Raw genomic sequence first — 20,936 nt, 5'->3', positions numbered from 1 at the left:
AATTTTGAACGGGAACCACGGTATGGCGTGGCCATCACGCAATCCCCAACGCCACGCTTCTAGAAGCAGAAGCGGAACGCAGGCACGCAGCTAATCGCAGGGAAACTGGTCGCCATCAGTTCATTGATGGATAACTAGGCAGATTTGGAGAATCACGATCTTTTTTTCTTAAGCTTTGGAGCATCTCAATATGCGTACGTGCCGCTTGAGTGGAGCTAAATGTGGACATTAAGAACTGACGAACATCTGTATGTGCTGCTACCGCCAGTTTCCTTCTGAACTTCTGAAATGTCATTACAGAGTAAAGGAAACAGGTCTGTAGTTGTGCACTCCTGATCTATTTTACTATAGGCTAGCTAAATACAATTACGTATAGTACATGTTATACCCTAACGTGTCCATGTATTGTTACCGTGTTTCATCTTTGAAGTCTTGGCAAATGACATCACATGTAATGAAATAAAAAGAAAAGACAGTAAATGAACCATCATCACCCATTGAAATCTTTGTAAGGGTAACGATTTGTCATTTATCTTTTCTTGCCATAAAATGTTTACTTATACGGTACATGATGGTTGTACAGCGTCTTTTTCCTATAACTTACAGGTTTAGGTATGTCTTCGGTCTTGTGTATGCCTTTCGCAACAGCAGGGTCTTGTGTATACCTTTCGCAACAGCAGGACGACATGTGTATTCTACAGAACACAATGAATGAAAATGTAAAGTGTGGCCTCGAGCAGTTCATTCCTTTACAAGGGTAACACACCCAGCACCCATTCCCAACAGTAAAAGTCCACTTATTTCGTTTCGTGAACCAATCATATCTCGGTTGAACCTCAGCTCTTATCGTTGTAACTACAACCTCTGTCTAGCTGACTCGGCCTTGCTCAGTTGAGCATACATGTCTGCGATTTCTTTTGCGAAGTAAGCCTTAGCTTGAGGTCTTTTGATCTGCAAAAGAGTCAAGAGTTCAGACAGATTTTGCATTCTCGTGTTTAAATGTCCTGTAACAGAATTAACGGGCTTACCTTGAACGTGGGTGTGAGAAGACCATTTTCCACTGTGAATGGTTCAGCAACAAGAGAAACAGCTTTGGCGAATTCAAAACCTCTTAGCTGGTAAATAAGAACAGAGATCTTTATTAAGGAATGATATCCAGAAGTAATCTCTGTAAGGTCAGAAGTGAAGATACCTGTGCTTCCTTTCCAATAGAATCCATGTCAGCTAAGACAGCAGCTTTCGCTCTTGGATCAGCACAAAGCTGTCTTAAATCCTCACTCTAGAGGTTAAAAAAGATTTTAACATGTTATTATTGGATTGCATAAGAGAATAATTGGAGTAAATAGGTGGAAATGAAAGGTTAAAGTAATTTACCTGGATTCCTTCTGATCCAGCCCAAGCCTTCAAAACATCAGGTTCCACGGCTACAATGGCAACTAGAAAAGAGTTGAAGCTATCACCTGCATCCAAATCAACAACTTCAGAAAACACATGGCCATAGTTGATAGGCACAGCTAATATAAATCATGAATATATACGGTATTACCATATATAAAGCATTGGGCAATGAACTTGCACTTGGCATAAACATTCTCGATCTTCTCTGGAGCTATGTATTCTCCTTGAGCTAACTTGAAAATGTTCTTTTTCCTGGAGTTCAGGAAATATAAACACTTTAGTAGTTTAGGAAGAGAACAGGTCAGACCAAACTAAGGATGTAAACGGCGCCGGCAAGCCCGCTTAAGCAAATTTCCCACACAGTGTTTCGTTTTAGCTTTTTCTCTTTTGCTGTCAAAGGACGCTGTGTGCAGGCCTGAAACGGGCTCAAACGGGTACCCGTTTACATCCCTAGACCAAACTAAGTCTAGGGAGACAGATAGGTAACATATATGGAAATGTGCAGGTAAGAGAATGGGTGATTATCGAAATAAACGGACACAAACTGAGAGCTGTAGTGATTTCTCAAAATCCTCCATGCATTATAATAATATAATCCCTCGGTCCATAATTTAGTACAACAAAGTTGTACTAGATCAGCGACACTTATTATGGATCAGAGGGAGTATAATAGAATTAAGGCCAGGTGCCAAGTTTGATGGTACAATCTACAATCACAGTGAACAAAACAGTAATTTGTTGGATCGAACTATGCAGCAAACGTGCCCACCACAAGATCTGTCAAGTATGTATATATTAATGATTTAGCACCTAAAACAATGAACAAAAATCATTACGAAATCTGAATAGCTTAGAAACTAGATACCGAGATGACCCCACATGCTACAAAATTTCAAGTCCTAAGATGGATATGGAAGCAAATGGATAACATAATAATACTTTGCTTGCTGTCCTTCCTGAAGTTATTTTTTTCAGAGAAACCTGTCACGTGCATTTTTCTTCTGAAGAAGAATCACTTTTACTGGGAACTTTGCTAGATAGTAGTTCAATTCTATGCCTATCTTCATAAAGCTGTTGCAGTTGTTTAGTAATAATTCTAATACATGTCACTTTACCAATCAAAAGAAAGCACAAGGCGCATAATTGCCATCTCAACTCCAAAAGGAAATTGCAACACGGAATATCATATTATTCAGCTTCCAGTTTTACCTATCAATGATTTTTAGACGCCCTCCAGGCAACCACAAACCTATGTCTCCAGTATGCAACCAACCATCCCCGTCAATGACATCTCTTCTGCAGGTTTTCAAATGCAGTTGATAAAGCTTAGTTAATAGAATTGAAAGTTTAAATAGGAGTGAGAGGATATCAAATTACGTTTGGACTTCATCTTTATAATAACCACGGAATATTGCAGGTCCTCTAACACAGATTTCGCCACGAGGATGTGGTTGATCCTCAGAGGTGTAATTCATTTCTGGGACATCCACAAGTTTAATCTCTGAAAACAAAAAGGAAATTTGTCATTGTGAAAGTGAGAACACATAAAAACTTTGCATACAAAAACACATAACAAAACTTCATGTAAACTTGAAAATGAAACCTTGGTTTGTGGCAAGATGGAAAGAACATTGACACGTTTCTTAACAAACAGTATAATTTATCTCTGGATAACGTGATCCAATCAACAAGGATCGTTGGACCTTGCTAAATGGACAACATGAAATAAGATTTTTCAATGATATATATACCCATCTATAGGAGGTTCAAAAGCATGAATATCACCTGATATGAATGTTGATCTGTTGAATTGGTCTATGTGGCACCAAAGAACAACAGTGTGTCACAGATAGAGCATTGCGACCTAGTATTGCTCGTGGACAGTATCAAGGCAGGAGCTGAGCTACATGCCAGGCTAACCACTACAGGTTGCCAAAGCCAGCCTGGGACTATTCTGAAGCGTGTTAGTTGCTAGGGTGTGGGTAGTTTCCCTTTCTAATGATAAATTAGCCACACATTGTTTTTGTGCTTTTGTAAGATTCTTTTTACAACTGCTTTTTTGTATGACTTGATTCTCTGCTTAGGCCCTGTTTGGAGGAAGTGTAAATTTTGTAGGATCAAACCCACATTTAACCAAATTCCAAAAGGACATTTAACCAAACACATGTCATTCTACCATAATCTAAACAGAAAGCTTACCACAAGAAGGGTTTGGAGATCCAACATGACCAATTAATCTGTCACCAATATCCATTGTCGTGATGACACATGATGTCTCTGTCATTCCATAGCCTTCAAGAACCTCACCACCAAAGCATCTATAAAAAGTAAAAACGGTTTTAACTAATTAACAACTCTAAGTTCTCAATAATAATCATGCACCAAAGGAGGGCATCGGCAATCAGCTTACATTCTCAGGAATTCCATTACATCTGCTGACAATGGCGAAGCACCTGAAGTCATAAGCCTCACCCGTCCACCAAGCCTAGCTTTTATTTTGTTAAATACCAACTTATCCCACATTGGGGATGGATTTCGTCCTAAAACACAAAACTAATAAGTAATTCTCATTCTATATGCAAAGGATAAAATATTCATCAAATGATAGTCATGCTGTGCTTACCACTCATAAGTGCTTGCCTCTTGGCATTGTATGCAGTACGAAATAATCTTTCTTTTAACCCTCCAGACTCCTTCACAGCATTTGTAATTCTACAGAGTAAATAAGTAATGAGCCCGCTAACAGTATCCAAGATAAAGAAATGATAACCTCGCAGAAGTTATGGCTGGCAATATTCACGACAAACATGAAAGTATCTAACTACTGGTATAGTTGTATTACGCAGAGTAAATTCTGTTATATAGCCGGGGAACACTTGCGAATACGGTTGGTCTTAAAGCAGCCAAATCATCCATCAGCTTCAAATTATCCTGGAAACCACAGCAATAAACCCATGAAAAAGAAGATGACTGGAGAAATCATGATTAAAGGGAAAATAATATTATGCATGTAGAAGTATGACGTGTATCTGAGTATTTGATAAATGGTGAACAAAGAACTTTGCTTCTGACAGACCAGCATACAAACAGTAGGTGTGCACAAGGGAACCCAGCAGTGGGGTCAGTGTAACAGTAGTGGGGGTAGGGTTTAGGATGAGCAATAGAGGTGTAATGAACAAAGAAACACGAGTAAAAAAAATGGACCCATTCTACTACCATTACAAATACTACAGTACTATAATTGGAAAAATACTATCTTGGTGGTGACTGGTGACTGATGGACGACCTTTCATAAGATGCGTCTGTGGTTTTCAACTAATCTTTGAATGGCCCGCATCTCTTATAAGAAGTTATCCAAACAAGAAACAACTGAAGTGTTGCATTGGGTGAGTAACTTATACAAGCTATTGTATTATCAGTTACTTCTGCATGTTCACTGACATAGTTCAGTAAAAAAATGCTCTGCAGATACATAATATTCCAACAATAAATGTGAAGTACTCCCTCCGTCCCATAATTCTTGTCATTGTTTTAGTACAAATTTGAACTAAAACAATGACAAGAATTATGGGATGAAGGGAGTACTATAAAATTTCTTCCTTAATAGTTTGAAATCTGCATACCCCTTGGTAAAATCCAATGGCAACACCATAGTGAAGCAGTGCGATTTGGTTAGCCCTCTCGTAGATGTGAGCTAAAGGTAGATATGAGATATACCTGAAGAGAGATATCCAAATTACTAATTGAGAAATATGTTAAAGAGTTCATGTACATTGATAAGCTATTGCAAAAAAAGTACGTAAAATCCTCACACGTCAGAGGGGTAAAACTTCACGACTAAGCTTGATCCTGCTACATTTGCGATTAAGTTCTCATGAGAAAGAACAGCTCCCTGGGAAAAGATTGGTGTCAAAACTCACATACTTGAAAGTAGGACAAGAGTTGCGTGATGAAGCAAATAATAATAATAAGTGAATGACATACCTTTGGTGTGCCAGTAGTGCCGCTAGTGTAGCAGATAGTGGCAACATCTTCAGGTTTTGGAGGACGAAAAGTTTGAGAACTCATCTTTCCCTAAGTTAATAGATCAAAAGTGGTTCAGAAAAAATGAGATAAACACTACATGTGCGAGTATCAATTATTCTAGATGCCTGCCAGCGAGCACTGGTGGCACTTCAGGTCTCTGATCTTCTGTTTCCCATGCTGTTCTCGGTTCAGGTTAGCTAGGAATCTGTTGTAGATCGCTTGTTGAAGACGGTTGTATTAGTTTCCTGGCCCCGCTGTTGACGGGTGCAGTGCTCATATTGTAATTTTTGGTTCTTTCTGCTCTCTTAGCCCTTTCTTAATGAAAATGACACACTTCCAAGGGTGTTCCAGAAAATAATAATTGGCTACCCACACACATGAAGCAAACCAAAAGACATATATCCAGGCATCCAGCATACATATAAGCCTATCAGAAGTACTGAACAGTGAGCACACATATTGTTACTGTTAGGGCACATAAAAAATTGTGATTTCAAGAAAAAAAAATCCATGTGGTAGTTCTACCATATCATATGGATGTACATTGAAAGTTAAAAGTTAAAAGTAGAGCCACAATGAAGCTAAAGAATGGATACGGGATACCACACTATGTGCAGCATATGAGAAGTGAGTTGTACAGATAAACCTCTTATTCATCATTAACAGTTCCCCACAAACAGGATATTTCTTTTAAAAAGTAAAGGATCGTTTAGCAAGCCCACCTGGCTGTGTAGCCTGGAGTACGTTATAATTTCCACTCCAGTACTTGCCGTTGCAGATGGCGTATTTGTATCATCTCCACCAACTACCTATACAAAACAAGTTAGAAAAAAATGCAGAAGAGGAGTTCTCACAAAATCATCACAGCTACATTGCATAAATTAATTGCAAACTGTCCACACTTACCACTATAAGGCGAACACATGGCATTTGAGTTATGAAGCTTAGCAACTGCAATCAAGGGAAAAATGTAATTAAAAGAAGGAAATTAAATGTACTTCTTTCTCATTGTACCATGAATCCATGATGTGATGCAAGTTGAATGCTAAGAGTTGTCTGTAAACTGATGTGTGTGAAGGTAAAACTCTTACAAGAAAACACACAAAAAAACCAGAAAAAGGGGCAAACCAAAGGTAGCAAACTAAGTGCACACTATTCTGATGTGGTGTTTTAAACCAGAATAAAATTCCGATTAGAGCGTAAAGCCTAATTCAAGATAGAGGTCACATTAATCATCTGTATATGCGGATGCAATCAGTCTAAAACATAAAGTATCTGGCATGCATGTAGTATACCATGCAATCTTTTCACATTGTGAAGCGCCCATAAGAGTCATATTCAACAGAAATTATGGTCTTAGCAGGATGAGACTAACACATAGAAGCATAGATCAGTTTCCTGGAAATAACTAGCCAGTTGCCCACCTTGCTAGTTAGAACTGGACAATCAGTGACATGAGTACTGCAATTTTCATGGAATGCAGAAAGTAGTCATCATCTAAGTTCAAGATAAGGGATTAAATCTCACACTGCTTAGTGTTTGAGGCACACAGAAAATAGCTTCTACTGTTGCATGATTCACAATGAACTGAACTGCATCTGGACCTGCAGGAAGTACATTACATAGAAAAAATGTTACTAGATGACTGAAAATTAGAGCAATGATCATTCTGTAATACAACATACCTAGAGTATCATAAAGTGGCACAGATACATATGAATATGCAGCACAAGCATGATCAATTATGATCCACTCAGGTCGGTTTATAAAATACAGACCAATGCGTGCACCCTGATTCAGATAAAAAGAAGAGTTTAAAGCAAGTTCAAATAAATGAATCCTAGCATGCTACAAGTGATATATCAAGATAGCAATGCATGACAACTCAAAAATGAAAGGAAAAGTGCTCATTGGACTCATGAGGACTCACTTCAGCTATTCCATGATAAATAAGACCAGAACCTATCGCAGTCCTGCTCGTACTAGCTTCTCCATACGTCATCCATTTGTACCTGCAACATGTGTTATGTCATTTAAAAGGGTTATTAAACACAGCTGGCATAAAAAGGCTACAAACAGAATTAGTAATATATCACATAATCAATCCTTACTCTCCAACTGCACCATTAGCGGAAAGCCTTGTACCCAGGTATCGACAATCAGTAAAAGTCTCAACTGCATACCTGCACAATTTGGAATATCATATATCGTGATATGATTACAGTACTAAGGTATAAATGTAACGGTTTCGTATCTCTCCCAAGCATGTAGCCTGCAAAAGACACATATAAAGTTACCAGGTTACGTATAATCATCAGATTAAACTTCTGCATTCGGGTCCCTTCAGCAACCATTAGATATTGCTTGCAATAATGTACCATTAGATAAAAGATTAATAACTTCCTTTGACAGTTAAACCCCCATGTTTGACATAGATACACTTTTTCAAGCCCCGGCGAATTGCTATTTCTAATTAGACTTTGCTGGCACTCTGTCCTGAGTCCTCACCACAATTTAAAAAGATAAAATAATGAGAGCTTGCTAACGAAACAAAGAACTGGCATCTGTTTTGGCTAACCCTGCCTTTCCAGCATAATCTCTAATAAATAATTTGGAAATACTCTAAAGACTATTGCAGCATGATGCTACACAAGGAGGGTTGCTAATAATTCAAATGGATAGTTTGGTAACAATGGTAGTAACTTAATTTAACAAGTTGATATGAGTAGTAATAAAGGCTAGATTGCAAGAGACTGAGTATTCTTACAAAAAATTATCGTGCAGTGTTCCAATGTCTGGAGTGCTAGGAAATCGACTAATTAAGCGTAGAGGTGACTGTGCAGATCTGCAAGATTGGAACAACAGTTGTGAGCAATAACATAAGTAAAATGCAGCTTAACAAATAAAGAACCTACCGGTGCACGTTCCACTTTCCAGTTTGCAACTTCTCAGGGAGAACAACACTGTAGCCCTGCACTGAAGAAGCTACGGACATTCAGTTAATGATCATAGTTCATGTGAAACAAGCCATTTCTTATAACTAAAAAAAATCTGCACGGGTGTGTCTGAGTACAATGCCAAGTTAACTAAAACATGTACAATAGAAATTGAGAAGCCATAGGCCGTGCACTGAAGAGTACAGTGAACCATTAGTGATGGTTTGCTTCAGAATAAGCCATTTCTCAAACAAAGAAAACCTGGCATTGTTGTCTTTCACGGAATAAACTTAATTATGCGCAGATGCAACTGAGTGAACTACATGCTTCTCGGTCGGCCTCAAATTTGTAAGAGAAGGTTAGGATCTTAAGGCCTTAAGGATGTAAATCGATCTTAGGATGTCATCACTTCAGCATTCCGGGAAGAGGTATTCAAATAAGGTTGCACCAAGCAATTCAAACTTCGTAGCACAAATACTGGCAGAATCCCGTCTCATCACAACTGGCTGGTGTCTAACATACTAAAATAGAAGCTACCAACCATAAGGGGTTGTTCAGTAGTAAAGTAACATCCCCGATCGAACTCTAATCTACTATTTGCCTTTTCCCGTAAAGTGAAATCCACTAACAAACAACGGAAAAAAGCGAGCGAGCGAGCGAGAGATGCGCCGTGCCCCCAGATTCGCAAGCCACTGGCAAACCCCCCGCACGATCCCGACCGCCGCCTAACGCCAGGCGCTCTCCGACATAGATATACAAAAAAAATTGCGCGGAACCCGGCCCGGGCCGAGGCTCCTGCCCGTCGAATCGAGACGCGAAATCCAAACAAGTTCCGCGTCCAACACGAGGTCTAATCGGGATTATTTGCAAGTCAAAAGGGCCGGGGGTGGCGAGGCTGACAGAGACGTACCGTGGGCGTACTCCCCGGCGGTGGGGTTAGCAGCGAGGCCGCCGCCATTGGTGTCCACCTGTGTTGGAGGCTCGAGGTGCGCGGAGACCGCGCGGAGGCGCCGCTGCGCCGCGTCCATTGCCTGGGATCGCTCCTCCTGCTCCTGCCGCTGCTGCTCCTCCTCCCGTGCCATGGCTTCCTCCGTGCCACGAGTCCACATCCACCACTCGTACTAGAGTCTGGACTCTAGAGACACCAGTCCGGCCCTCCGTCTCCGTCGATAGCGTTGCGTGCTGCGCTGGGAAGGGTGGGGGGCGGGGCGAAACGGAAGTGTATTATGGGATTTATCGCGTGACGCGACAGACGAGAGAGCGAGACGTGGGGAACTCGGGCTCGTGGTGTTCAATCCTCCCAAATTTTGGACGGGCTTTCGTTGGAGACGAAGGAAAAAAAAATCCGGGAGGCGAGGTGAACGGAGGGCGGAGGGTAGCGGATTCCGGCGAAGGTTTATAGGGCGAGCCGCCGCCGGGGCATCGATATCTCCGCGGCGATGCTCTTTTCTAGAGGATATGCTCGGTGACGGCACGGCATGGCTTTGGCTTGGCACGGCACGGCACGGCGCCCCCGAGTTTGGCTGTGTGTGTCCAGACCGAAGAGCGTGCCGGCCCCGGGTCGGGATGTAGGAACGTGGAACGGATCGGCCGGTACCGGTGGGGTCGGGGCCGAACCGATTGGATGTCGTACGCTGCTGCTGCGGATGCGTTTGCGTAGACGGGTGTCAACGTCAGGCTTTTGTTGTTGATGACTGAACACGTGAATGGTTCTTCCAAAAGGAAAACACGTGAATGGAGATTAAGAAATTCTTAAGGAATTCCAGATCTCGTGCTCGAGTTGTTGAGTTGCATGCTGATGTCGAGGTCGAGATCTTGGGTGCTCCAAAGTGTCCTAGGAGAGTAGCCTAGCCGTAGCTCCATCTTTGCTGCTGCCTCAGTCCAGTCTCGATTTTGATTAAATTTGAATTCATCTATACACTAAATCGCATATAGATACATTTATATTTTAATAAATTTGAGACATCTTTTGTTGGACAGAGGAAGCAGTATACCTTTTCATTTTACATGTGGCCTTCCATGTATGTTTTTTGTGTGCGTGTGTAAATTGAATTAAGGATCTTCAAATAGAATAGGATAAACTCTGGAGAACGAAAGTCATCTACTTGATTTGGGAGGGCAAATGAGGCTAACATGAAGGCATGATAATGTAAAGACGCATGCATGTGGAAAAAAAGATGATCAAGAAGATAATTTTGCTCGGGCTCCTAGGTTCGCAAAAGGTGTTGTAGTTCGATGCAATAACACAATCCAAATGAAACCTTCGGTGTCGCTTTTTTTTCGAGAGAGAGGGCATGGAGGAGATAAAAGGTGACCACGCTGGATAGTCAATTTACAGGGCTGCGGGCTTCAACATGCACATTGTTGAAGCCAGACTGAAGGCCCAACTGGTTGCAGGGCCGAGGATCCCTATGAGCAGCCCAGCGAATGCACATCGGGCCCATGAATCAGATGTCATGCGAATAGTTGGTCTAATTTCCTTATTTTCTTTCCAAGTTGGCCCAACATGTTTTCCCCATTCATTCTTCTATCTTAGAAGCCATGCGAGTATTGACCATGAAGTATGATTTTTTTTTCCGTATTTTCTCGATGCTAGGTATTTTATGCTCCAAAGGATTTTGAAGATGGTGCATTTCTCCAAAAGGGTAGAAATTGAAGATGGTCAACCTGAGGAAGAGCAGGGCCCAAGCAACCGTGGCCGTGTTCGTGTCGAGCTCCCAACCACGACCTCGAGATTCCCTCCCAAGACTCCGCATATCCCTCGTTTCTATTCCGTGCTCTCCCAAATCCCGCCTCCCTCGCCCCGAAGACGTATTACGTTCACGCGATTCCCCCCAATTTTTAACCCTAGAACAGAACAAAACACGGCCTTTACCGGAACAAAATCGCATCCCAACCAAGCAACCCAGGCCTCGTCCCCGGATCCTCGGTCGCCGCGACAGCTCGAGAGAGTCGACAAGGGGGGCGCGAGAAGCTTGCGTGAAGGATTTCAGCCATGGCGAGCGCGGATCTGCTGCGGAGGGAGGAGGAGTTCTACGAGTCGCTGTTCGATTCCGCCAAAGGTAGCTTCTTTTTCGCCGCGGAATTGATGGATCTCGGTGGTGCTCGTGTTGCAGGTTTTGCCTAATGCGGTGCTTTCTTTCCCTGTGTGCTTGTTCTGTGGATGCAGGCGATGCCGCTAAGACGCGCGGGCAGATGATTGAGAGGAAGATTGAGGCCCTCGAGGACATGGCAACCAGGGTGAGAATCCTAGCCGTGGATATTTCCTTCGTTTGATTCTTGTTATTGGAAATAGCGTGCTCCCTGCAAAAAAGAGAGAGAGAAATATCCTGCTAGCTATGTTTTCTCCAGGTTGAAAACATCGCCGTATATGATGTTCCCCTGTGCGATTCTTGTGAGGAACAATTAAAATTAACTTGGCATATTAGTCTCTCAAAAGGGAAATTCAATTGGGAACAAAAAAGTTTGACTGTTAGGTGACATGATAAATTTGTGTGCATGTGTTGCAGCTATCTACTCCCTCTGATCCTAAATTCTTGACTCAAATTTGCCCAAATATGGATGTATCTATTCTTAAAAGGCGTCTAGATACATGTAATATTTCGACAACAATTTAGGATCGGAGGGAGTATAATGTATGATTACGCATGTTTGTGTGTGTATTAGAAATTCGCAGGTTGATATTTGCAATGTTATACAGGTTAGTAACCGGAGATCACGCAGATGGTTGAACGATCGCTTGCTAATTGAGCTCGTCCCTCGTCTTCATGTTGAAGAAATCAAAGGCCTCTTTGCCCCTCCGCCATGGGGTGAGCTCTGATGCTGCTCAAATTTGTTAACACGATTATGCAACCTGGCCATAGAATGTGTTGTTCTAACTTCTAGTAAATTTGAACTGAGTTCTCTCGGGTTTTTTTACATTTAAACCTACACGAGAGGCACTTTGGATTGTCGGCGGTGGATATGTATTTATTATGTTTGGAACATATCATCTGTTTGTTATACTGATCGGTTTTCTGCACGTAGGCGACGAACAGCCCCTGTCAGCATTTTGTAGGACAAGTGCTGGTGAGTGGGATGCCTTCAGGAGCATTGACATGGATGTTGAGGTATGTTAGTATTTGTCTTGCCGAAATGTGTTCTCCATCATTAAATTTTTATATATGAATCTGTTTATGGATCCATGAAACTTCGCAAGTTTTCTATTTGTAGGCAAGATTTATGCAGCGCATGAAGCAATCATCCACGAAACACAAGAATGGCGTGAATGAAAATGAGTTGATTGTGCTGAATGCTTGGCATCGTATAGATTGCCAAACAAGAGAAGCTATGAAGAGAAACTTCCTACCTGAACTGCTTGAAATATATGAAGTATGAATTTCTGTCTTTTGGTTCTACTTTCTTTAGACCTAGTCTGTTATATTTTCTGTTCTTTTTGCAAAATGTTTAGAATACGTCTGATGTCAAGACTTCAGAGTTTAAGAAACCTAAAAATGTTACTTTCTGATTTCTTGATTGTGTAATGCTATATAGCACATATATATAATTTGTCCAACCAAAATCTATCTGGTTTATGGTTTACGGAACTGTTGAGTTCTATAATGAAACTCAGCAATTCATGTACTACTTGTAACTTACCCTATTGTAGTGTTGTATTATAGTGATGTATTAGTAATGGTAGACAAATAGCAGTTTAGCACTGTTCTTGTACTAGCAAATAAGTTGCCTTTTTTTATCAATTTGAGTGATTGAGTCCACTTAGGATGAGAAGGAAACTTTTTGTAGGAAATATCCAATGCCATTTGGATCTTCTATGTGGAGTCCTCCACTAACTGCTTGTTAGTTCTAGACTCTTTAATACTTTTGGGCTTCAAATATTGCACCATTCTTAGATAATGCAAATTCTAGTTAGCTCAGTGGAAAGTATCTATATTTGTAATATGATGATTGTTAGTATGTGATGATTGTTTAACATTGCAACAACTGCATTCCATTTTTGCAGGAACGAGTTAGGACCTTCATTGAAGACCCGAGTGATAAAGATGTGCTTGTGCTGAATGTCCAGGACCCATTTCAGAGGTTGCTTCTGCATGGTGTGTGCGAGGTAAATACTTCATCTCAAGTTATGTAAAGTCCCTTAGTTTTCCCCACGAGAAAAGAACTTAATCCATCGATTGCAAGGTCCCTGTTTTTAACCACGAGGTCTTTGTATGCAGTTCTACAATGTAGCATCTACAACTACCACCACCATAAAAGATGAGAAGCCGTGGAAGACAACAACGATCAAGAAGCGCTCGGGCACAGGTGCTCCCTCCATGATCACATTGGTTGCCTTCATGAGGGCGAAGAAGGACCAGAAGCCCCTGCAATTTGTTGGCAGTCTGTAGTCCTGTACCATCGAGTACTTGCCATTGTCATGTTTCCTCAAGATGGCACAAACTTGTTGCCTTAGGTTTTGCTTAGTATGTACACAAATGTAAATTATATTTCCCTTTAAGAAGATGTCAAGGCAAGTAATTGGTCACTTGCAGTCTCCAGCCAAGCACCTGTTTCGCCAGGCGGTGTAATGATGCGGTGTAATGAGCAAGTTTTCAAGTATTAAAAAAATTTACGTCGCTTGATTGATGGGTGGTTGATTTGTGGTATGGGTACAGGTATGGCTGATCCAGGTTAGAAGAATGACAGAGAAACAGGGGTTTCTTGGCGTTTGAGATCAAGGTCACAAGGCTTAGTCCAGTTAGCACGTAATACGTCAACTGATAAAGTATTGCTTCTCTTGGGCATCTTCGATCGATTGGAAATTGTTTTTTTCCTCTCCTTTTGTGGATCAACCGATAAATAGTCAAACGATAGATACAATTGTTTTGTCTCTCAATCATCCATGTTGGTAGCAATGGGTATCCATTGATGCATGCTCCGTTCAGGCTCTTTCTTAGATCTAGAAGCTTTATCGAATCTATAGTTTTTCGGTTATGCTACATCTAGGTCGTCTGATTTCTAGTTAAAGATAAGCTGATACTTTTTAGGTGTTTTGTTTTGCAAATAAAAAAAGTAAAAGACGCGTCGTGCTGTACCGAAGGGCAAAGGCCGTTGTAATGAAGAATGTTTTTGCCAGCGACATCCTAAATCTCTGGTAGGCGGTTGGCCTAGGTTAGCTTGTCTAGCTAGACCATACATCTCGTGCAGCCCAGGCCGAATTCGGCCCAGCATAACCTGGCACCTGGTCTCGTTCACGTTCAGCACGCTCTCGGGCGCCGCCTGGGGTAGCGGGGACCGTAATTGGAAGCTTTGCGTGGCCATGCCACTCCCTAGCTAGTACTCTCGCCCTTCTCTCTTTATATACTTGTCATCAAGCAGGACTCCTTTCTCCATCTCTCCTCGGCACAGAGCCAGCACTCCTCTCACTCTTCCTCTTCCCGTAGTAGCTAGACGAGAGAGTCTCCAACGGATCGTCTCAGAATCATATGCTCAGAATGCTGGCCCAAGCTCTAGAGATAGAGTACCCACTGCCAGGGGATGAAGACGACCTGCCGCGGCTGGTGATCACCATCCGCCGCCGCACTGCAGGTGCTGCCGCCGGCATCGACGCGGTGCCGCCGGCGTCGAGCGAGGCCATGGCTGCGTTGCCTGAGAAGACTGGCAGCGAAACGATGGAGAAGAGCTGCGCGGTGTGCCTGGAGAAGTTCAAGGCAGAAGAGAAGCTCAGAGAGATGCCGTGCGGCCACTGCTACCACTCGGGATGCATCAGATCTTCCCATGGCTGCGCGTCAGCGGTGCCTGCGCGCTCTGACGCCAAGGGCTGTAGACAGAAGAAGCGAGGGGATGGCTTCAAGCTGGATCTGTATGAGTTATGCTAGTATGCATATGCATCTGTGATGTGATCTCTCTTTGATCTCCTTTAATTGCTTGTTTGTGTTTTCAAGATGTTGGTTTTGAAATTTTCGGAATAGCCCAATTCATGTATCTGGAATATGGATGACCAGCGCTTATGTTGAAAAGTTTGGTGAAATGGTATGTCCTCCTGTTCTATGTATTGGTCGGCCCGGATATTTGAATGTTCCCGCGCAATCGGAAGGGCGAGTTAGCCTCGGATATTTGAATGGTTCCCTCGCAATCGGAAGGGCGAGTAGCCGTTGAGTGACGAGAGCATACGACACGACACGCAATTCCGATAGATGCGATTGGTCTTCCCCTGTAGCATATATATTTCACGTGTGGCGCCCGTCATGAAGACATGTACTACCAATCAGTGGCGAATCCAAAAATGCTCGACGGAATGGTCCAGAGACCACGCTAAAAAAATTCCATGTCTCTGGTGTATACCGTAGTAAAAATAATAATAAATAAACAAATAAATTTTCATAAGAAATGTTAGTGCTGGACCACCCTGGCCTCCAAACCGCCGGGATCAACATGAATGAGTCATGCAGAAGCAGTGCATAAGCCTAACATGACAATGGTTTCGGCCTTTCAATCGCCCGTGTTTGGCTTAATTAGCCGATAAATGGATGCTACCTTTTACCCTTTGCCGATAAATGGATGCTATGTTTTACCCTTAGCCGATAAATGGATGCTATCTTTTAGCCTTAATTAGCCGATAAGTAATGAAGAAGTTTCCTTTTTTTTTTGTCTATCTAGCATCTCCCCGTCACATACAAATGCACAAGTGACCCTGCACATCGATCCTAGCTAGACGGGGGGTTCCTAGCTAATCCTTATCTCGCCCTAGCTGGATCAAGGTAACGGAGTAACGGACGCATGACCACCTCCCGTCGGTTCGTCCGCGGAGGCTCTTGCGTTACTATACGCGGTCAAACGGACGCGCCCGGCCGGCTCTCGTCATCGTCTCCACCGCGCTTCGGCGTTTGTGCGTGCCAGCTGAGATGAAGGGCGGCGTGCGCTGATTAATTGCAGTCTTTGGAATTGAAACGGCAGGAAGAAGAGAACCGGATGCGTGAGCCGTTCGTCCCGTTGCCACTGGAAACCACTGGAAATTTATGAACCAGAAACGCCAGCAGTCAGTAGGGCGACTGGCTGGCAGCCACCGCCGCCCACGCTGGCCGTTGGCGTCCGTTTGGCCGCGCGCGGCAACGGGACGAACGGCTCACGCATCCGGTTCTCTTCTTCCTGCCGTTTCAATTCCAAAGACTGCAATTAATCAGCGGGTTTAATTCTGATGAGCTCACACCTGTAGGCCGTAAGCCCTCTCAATCTCTCGTCTCTCTTTTGCCTAGACGCACACACACACAAAGAGAAAACGAAAGAACAGAGTTCAGAACAAGCCAAGAACAGAGGAGTGTAGCTTCCAGGCAACACATGCCCTTTTTCTTTTCGATTCAGCACACCAGCAACAAACGCTGGCTTCCCTTCTCGAGGTTCTCACTTACACAAAGTCACACCTCACACACTGTAGCCATGCTTCTAGAGACATACACACACATGTAGTTACAGCAACAGAGTATACATAGTACTCTCTACTATTGATGTAATGGCCGGCAACAGAGCTGCCATCACCTACAACAATTGACCAATGCACCTAACACAAAGGTACACATCACAGTTTAATAGGATTACATATGACAAGATTAAACACCAACATTCTCCCCCTTAATCTTGATATATGTGCTTGACATCCACCACTCCAACCCTGCGTCGAAGTTTTTCAAATTTTACTCAACCCAAGGCTCCGTCAGGAGGTCTGCAAGTTGTTCTTCAGTTACCACATGCTCTACCCCCACCTTTCCTTCTTCCACACACTCACGAATGAAGTGGAAGCGAGTATCTATATGTTTACTTCGCTGATGGTGGACAGGATTTTTACTCAGTGATATTGCTGACTTATTGTCGACAAACAGCAACACCTTCTCTGGCTTTCTCTCAACCATCTCAGCAAGCAGACGCTCCAGCCAGACACCATGACAAGCGACAGTAGCAGCAGCAATATATTCAGCTTCACAAGAAGAGAGTGCCACCACTTTCTGCTTTTGAGACATCCAAGCAATTGGACTTTTGCCAAGGAGAAAAACCATACCAGTTGTGCTCTTTCTATCGTCAATGTCTCCAGCATGATCACTGTCACTGAACCCAACAAGGCCAAGTTTCCCAGCTTCTCCTCTTTCATAACAACACCCAAAATTCAGAGTGCTCCTTACATACCTGAGAATTTGCTTCACTGCAGCCATATGTTGGGAGTTTGGCTTCTCCATAAATCGACTCACCAAGCCAACCGAATAGGCGAGGTCAGATCTTGAATTCAGCAAGTATCGAAGACTGGCAATCAAACTTCTGTATGTTGTTGGTTCAACAAATGAACCCTCACAATTTTTGCTCAAATTCATCCTTTGCTCCATGGGAGTGTGAGCAATGTTGCATTCAGACATCCCAGTCTTCTCAAGGATTTTCATAGCATAACTAGACTGACACAATGTTATTCCCTTCTCGGACTGGTTAACTTCAATGCCAAGATAGTATGTTAACAACCCAAGGTCACTCATACTGAAAAGGTCTTTCATCTGTAGTTTAAAATTCAGTAGCTCATCTTCCTTTGGCCCAGTGATGATTAGATCATCCACGTACACTCCTACAAGCAAACAAGAGTTTTCTGATTTACGCTTGTAAACAGCATGTTCCAGAGGACTTCTCTCAAATCCAAGTGATAAGAGAGTCTGATCTAATTTCAAATTCCATGCCCTTGGAGCCTGACGAAGCCCATACAAAGCCTTCTTCAGTTTCAGTACTTTGTTCACACCGCTCTTCTCTTCAAAACCTGGAGGCTGAGCAACAAACACTTCTTCCTCCAGTTCTCCATTTAGAAAAGCTGATTTTACATCCATGTGATGTACCTCCCAATTTTCTCTAGCTGCCAATGCAATTAACAGCCCCACTGTGTCCATTCTAGCAACCGGTGCAAATACTTCATCAAAGTCCACTCTTTGTCGTTGAACATATCCTTTTGCAACAAGGCGTGCTTTGTGTTTCACAACATTTTCAGCTGCATCCTTTTTCAATTTGAAAACCCATTTCAAACCGATTGCTTTCGCACCTATTGGAAGAGTGTCCAATTCCCATGTTCCATTTTCATGAATGGACTTCATCTCTTCTTCCATAGCTTGCTTCCACGAATCATGCTTCAAAGCTTCGATGTGGCTTACTGGTTCATCCGCACCAAGCATGCACAATTCCAGATCATGCATATGATCAAAATCATCTGGGCTCCAACTAGGCGAGGTTTCATCATACAAGTCTTCAAGGCTTCTCAGTTTCACTGGCGTCTCTTGATTTTCAGTAACTGGGTTCCCATCATGTGCCTCAACAATGTTCTGTGAGTCAGGATCACACACACTGTCCTGCAGCTCTGCATCATGTTCTTGCACTTGCATATTTGGATCATTGAGCATTTCTGGATTTTCTGAGGAACCGGCTGGTTCTTGTTCAGTGTGAACCATGAACCATTCTTCATCAGCACTACCCGCATGCCCTTCTACACCATCCCAATTCCATCCCTTATTTTCTTCAAATACTACATCACGAGACACACAAACTTTCCCTGATTCTGGATTGTACAATTTATATGCCTTAGAGCCTTTTTCATACCCAATCATCACCATAGGTGTGCTTCTATCAGCTAGCTTGCCACCAGGTGGTCATGTAATCTTCACATGAGCCAAACAGCCAAAAGTGCGTAAGTGTTCTACACTTGGCTTACGGCCATACCATGACTCATATGGAGTCATCCCTGCAACACTTTTGGTTGGAGCTCGATTCAACAAATAAATTGAGGTTGCCACTGCCTCCCCCCAAAACTTGCCAGGCAAATTCTGACTTTTCAGCAAGCATCTAGCCATTGCCACCACGGTTTGATTTCTTCTTTCTACTAGACCATTCTGTTGTGGAGAATATGGTGCAGTCAGCTGCCTTCTGATTCTATGGTCTTCACAAAATGAATTAAATTCAGTTGAGGTGAACTCACCACCTCTATCAGTTCGCAACATCTTGAGTTTCAGGCCACTTTCCAATTCTGCAGCAACCTTCAACTTTCTGAACGCCACAAAGGCTTGGTCCTTGGTTTTCAACAAAGAACCCCACATGAGACGACTCTTGTCATCAACAATTAACAGGAAGTAACGATTTCCTGCAGGTGTTGGTGGTGATATTGGGCCACATCGATCAGCGTGCACCAACTCCAAACCACTGCCAGAACGGTAGGGTGATTGTTTAGGAAATGGAGATCGACGTTGTTTACAAATCAAACACCCATCACACACCTTCTCAACATTTCTCACAAGAGGAAGGCCATCCACCATGTTATGTTGTGCAAGAGACCTCAAAGCATCAAAATTCAGATGTCCATAACGAGCATGCCACAACCAAGCTGAATCATTGATGGAGGACAACAAACACACGGGCATTCCCAGACTGACATTCAATATATACAGCCTATTTTTGCCCCTTGGTACTACTGCTAGCAATTTTCGCCCTTTGTCAAACATTTTCAGAAAGCCATCTTCTAGGGCAATTTTGCACCCATTCTCCTCTAACTGACCAAGACTAATGATATTACTTCTCAACTTGGGAATGTAATAAACATCAGTTAATCCTTTATGAGCCCCTAATTTAGTTTCAATGAGCACAGTGCCCCTGCCTTCAATTTCAACTAAGGAATCATCACCAAACTTAACTACTCCATTAATGGATTTGTCAAGACTAGTAAACACTGCCCTGGAACCAGTCATATGATTACTGGCTCCAGTGTCAAGATACCAATTTTTAGTGTCATACCTCACATTTTCTGCCAGCTTTGGTTTCACTTTCTCTTCATTGAGGTAAACTCTGCCTTGTTCCACTGCTGCATTACACTCTATGATGCAACTTTCAGACAACAGCAGTGCAGGCTCTTCATCTTGCTTCTCTGCAACCATAGCCTTCTCCTGTCTCTTCTTCTTGGGTTTTTTGCATTCTTTTGAAAAATGTCCTTTCTCACCAGAATTGTAGCACTTGAACTTTTTCTTTGGATTCGATTCAGACTTCGAGCTTGATGGCTGACTATCACCTTTTCCATGGCAGTGCCATGGTCAGTGCTGGTCTTCACACCTCCACCTGAACCAGACCCACTCCAGCCCTTCTTTCCGGCATATCCTTCCCATTGCTTCCTGGTCAGCATCAAGTGCTGGCCCTCAACAGGATCGCCGAATCGTTGCTTCACCCGCGCCTCATACGCCTTGAAGCGACCAATGAGGTCCTCCATTGTGAGCGTCTTCAGGTCCACGCACTGCTCCAGTGCAGTCACCAGATGCATGAGACAGCGTCGGCGCTGCCTGAAGGATTTTCTGGACAAGCGTGAGCTCGTTCACCTCATCACCGAGCGCGCGGATGGACGAGACCATCTTGTTCACGCGCGTCGCAAAGGCTTCTATCTGCTCGTCGTCGCCCATCTCCAATCCCTCGAACGCCTTCCTCAGCGCCTGCAAATTTGACTCGCGGACACGGTCGTGGCCGACGCAGACGGTTTTAATGGCGTCCCACGCCTTCGCTGTATCCTTGCCTGTGAGCGAGGCAAGCACGTCTTCCGGCACGCCC

The 20,936-nt window shown here is 43.1% G+C and overlaps 2 protein-coding genes across 3 annotated transcripts; one reads left to right on the top strand and one right to left on the bottom strand.

Moving 5' to 3' along the window:
• Positions 1 to 455: 455 nt before the first annotated feature.
• On the bottom strand, positions 456 to 9,885 carry LOC100827728 (long chain acyl-CoA synthetase 6, peroxisomal). 2 transcript variants are annotated; one of them, XM_010240431.3, is made up of 23 exons: positions 9,271 to 9,885; positions 8,340 to 8,409; positions 8,192 to 8,269; positions 7,536 to 7,607; positions 7,355 to 7,436; positions 7,110 to 7,215; positions 6,952 to 7,028; positions 6,331 to 6,375; positions 6,147 to 6,233; positions 5,383 to 5,472; positions 5,211 to 5,290; positions 5,022 to 5,115; positions 4,241 to 4,329; positions 4,022 to 4,110; positions 3,809 to 3,938; positions 3,598 to 3,716; positions 2,776 to 2,899; positions 2,608 to 2,694; positions 1,547 to 1,650; positions 1,375 to 1,460; positions 1,193 to 1,279; positions 1,029 to 1,115; positions 456 to 951 (listed from the first exon to the last, which is right to left on the bottom strand). In XM_010240431.3, the coding sequence occupies exons 1-23, from the start codon at positions 9,467 to 9,469 to the stop codon at positions 856 to 858; spliced, it is 2,178 nt and encodes a 725-aa protein (XP_010238733.1). In that variant the 5' UTR covers positions 9,470 to 9,885; the 3' UTR covers positions 456 to 855. The 2 variants fall into 2 exon arrangements, with proteins under 2 accessions (XP_010238733.1, XP_003578933.2); XM_003578885.4 differs by having other exon boundaries at positions 8,340 to 8,400.
• Positions 9,886 to 11,158: 1,273 nt separating this feature from the next.
• Positions 11,159 to 13,985, top strand: LOC100828039. The gene is made up of 7 exons (XM_003578886.4): positions 11,159 to 11,422; positions 11,530 to 11,600; positions 12,061 to 12,169; positions 12,387 to 12,469; positions 12,573 to 12,731; positions 13,363 to 13,464; positions 13,577 to 13,985. Exons 1-7 carry the CDS (start codon positions 11,356 to 11,358, stop codon positions 13,745 to 13,747), a joined length of 762 nt encoding a protein of 253 aa, XP_003578934.1. The 5' UTR covers positions 11,159 to 11,355; the 3' UTR covers positions 13,748 to 13,985.
• The last annotated feature ends 6,951 nt before the right edge of the window (positions 13,986 to 20,936 follow it).

Source organism: Brachypodium distachyon, chromosome 4 (assembly GCF_000005505.3).
Source record: "Brachypodium distachyon strain Bd21 chromosome 4, Brachypodium_distachyon_v3.0, whole genome shotgun sequence".
NCBI classification, from domain to species: Eukaryota; Viridiplantae; Streptophyta; class Magnoliopsida; order Poales; family Poaceae; genus Brachypodium; species Brachypodium distachyon.
Note: the sequence above shows the minus strand (reverse complement) of the source record. Positions and strands in the feature narration are given on the sequence as shown.

Excerpts from the sequence above, each read along its gene's own strand:
- LOC100827728 (XM_010240431.3), bottom strand. The coding sequence starts at position 9,469 with ATGTGGACTCGTGGCACGGAGGAAGCCATGGCACGGGAGGAGGAGCAG. Across the intron at positions 7,608-8,191 it reads ACACTGCACGATAATTTTTT|GTATGCAGTTGAGACTTTTA; the intron begins GTAAGAATACTC and ends CAAATTGTGCAG. Across the intron at positions 4,111-4,240 it reads TATAACAGAATTTACTCTGC|AATTACAAATGCTGTGAAGG; the intron begins GTAATACAACTA and ends TTTACTCTGTAG.
- LOC100828039 (XM_003578886.4), top strand. The coding sequence starts at position 11,356 with ATGGCGAGCGCGGATCTGCTGCGGAGGGAGGAGGAGTTCTACGAGTCG. Across the intron at positions 11,601-12,060 it reads TCGAGGACATGGCAACCAGG|GTTAGTAACCGGAGATCACG; the intron begins GTGAGAATCCTA and ends AATGTTATACAG. Across the intron at positions 12,170-12,386 it reads CTTTGCCCCTCCGCCATGGG|GCGACGAACAGCCCCTGTCA; the intron begins GTGAGCTCTGAT and ends TTCTGCACGTAG.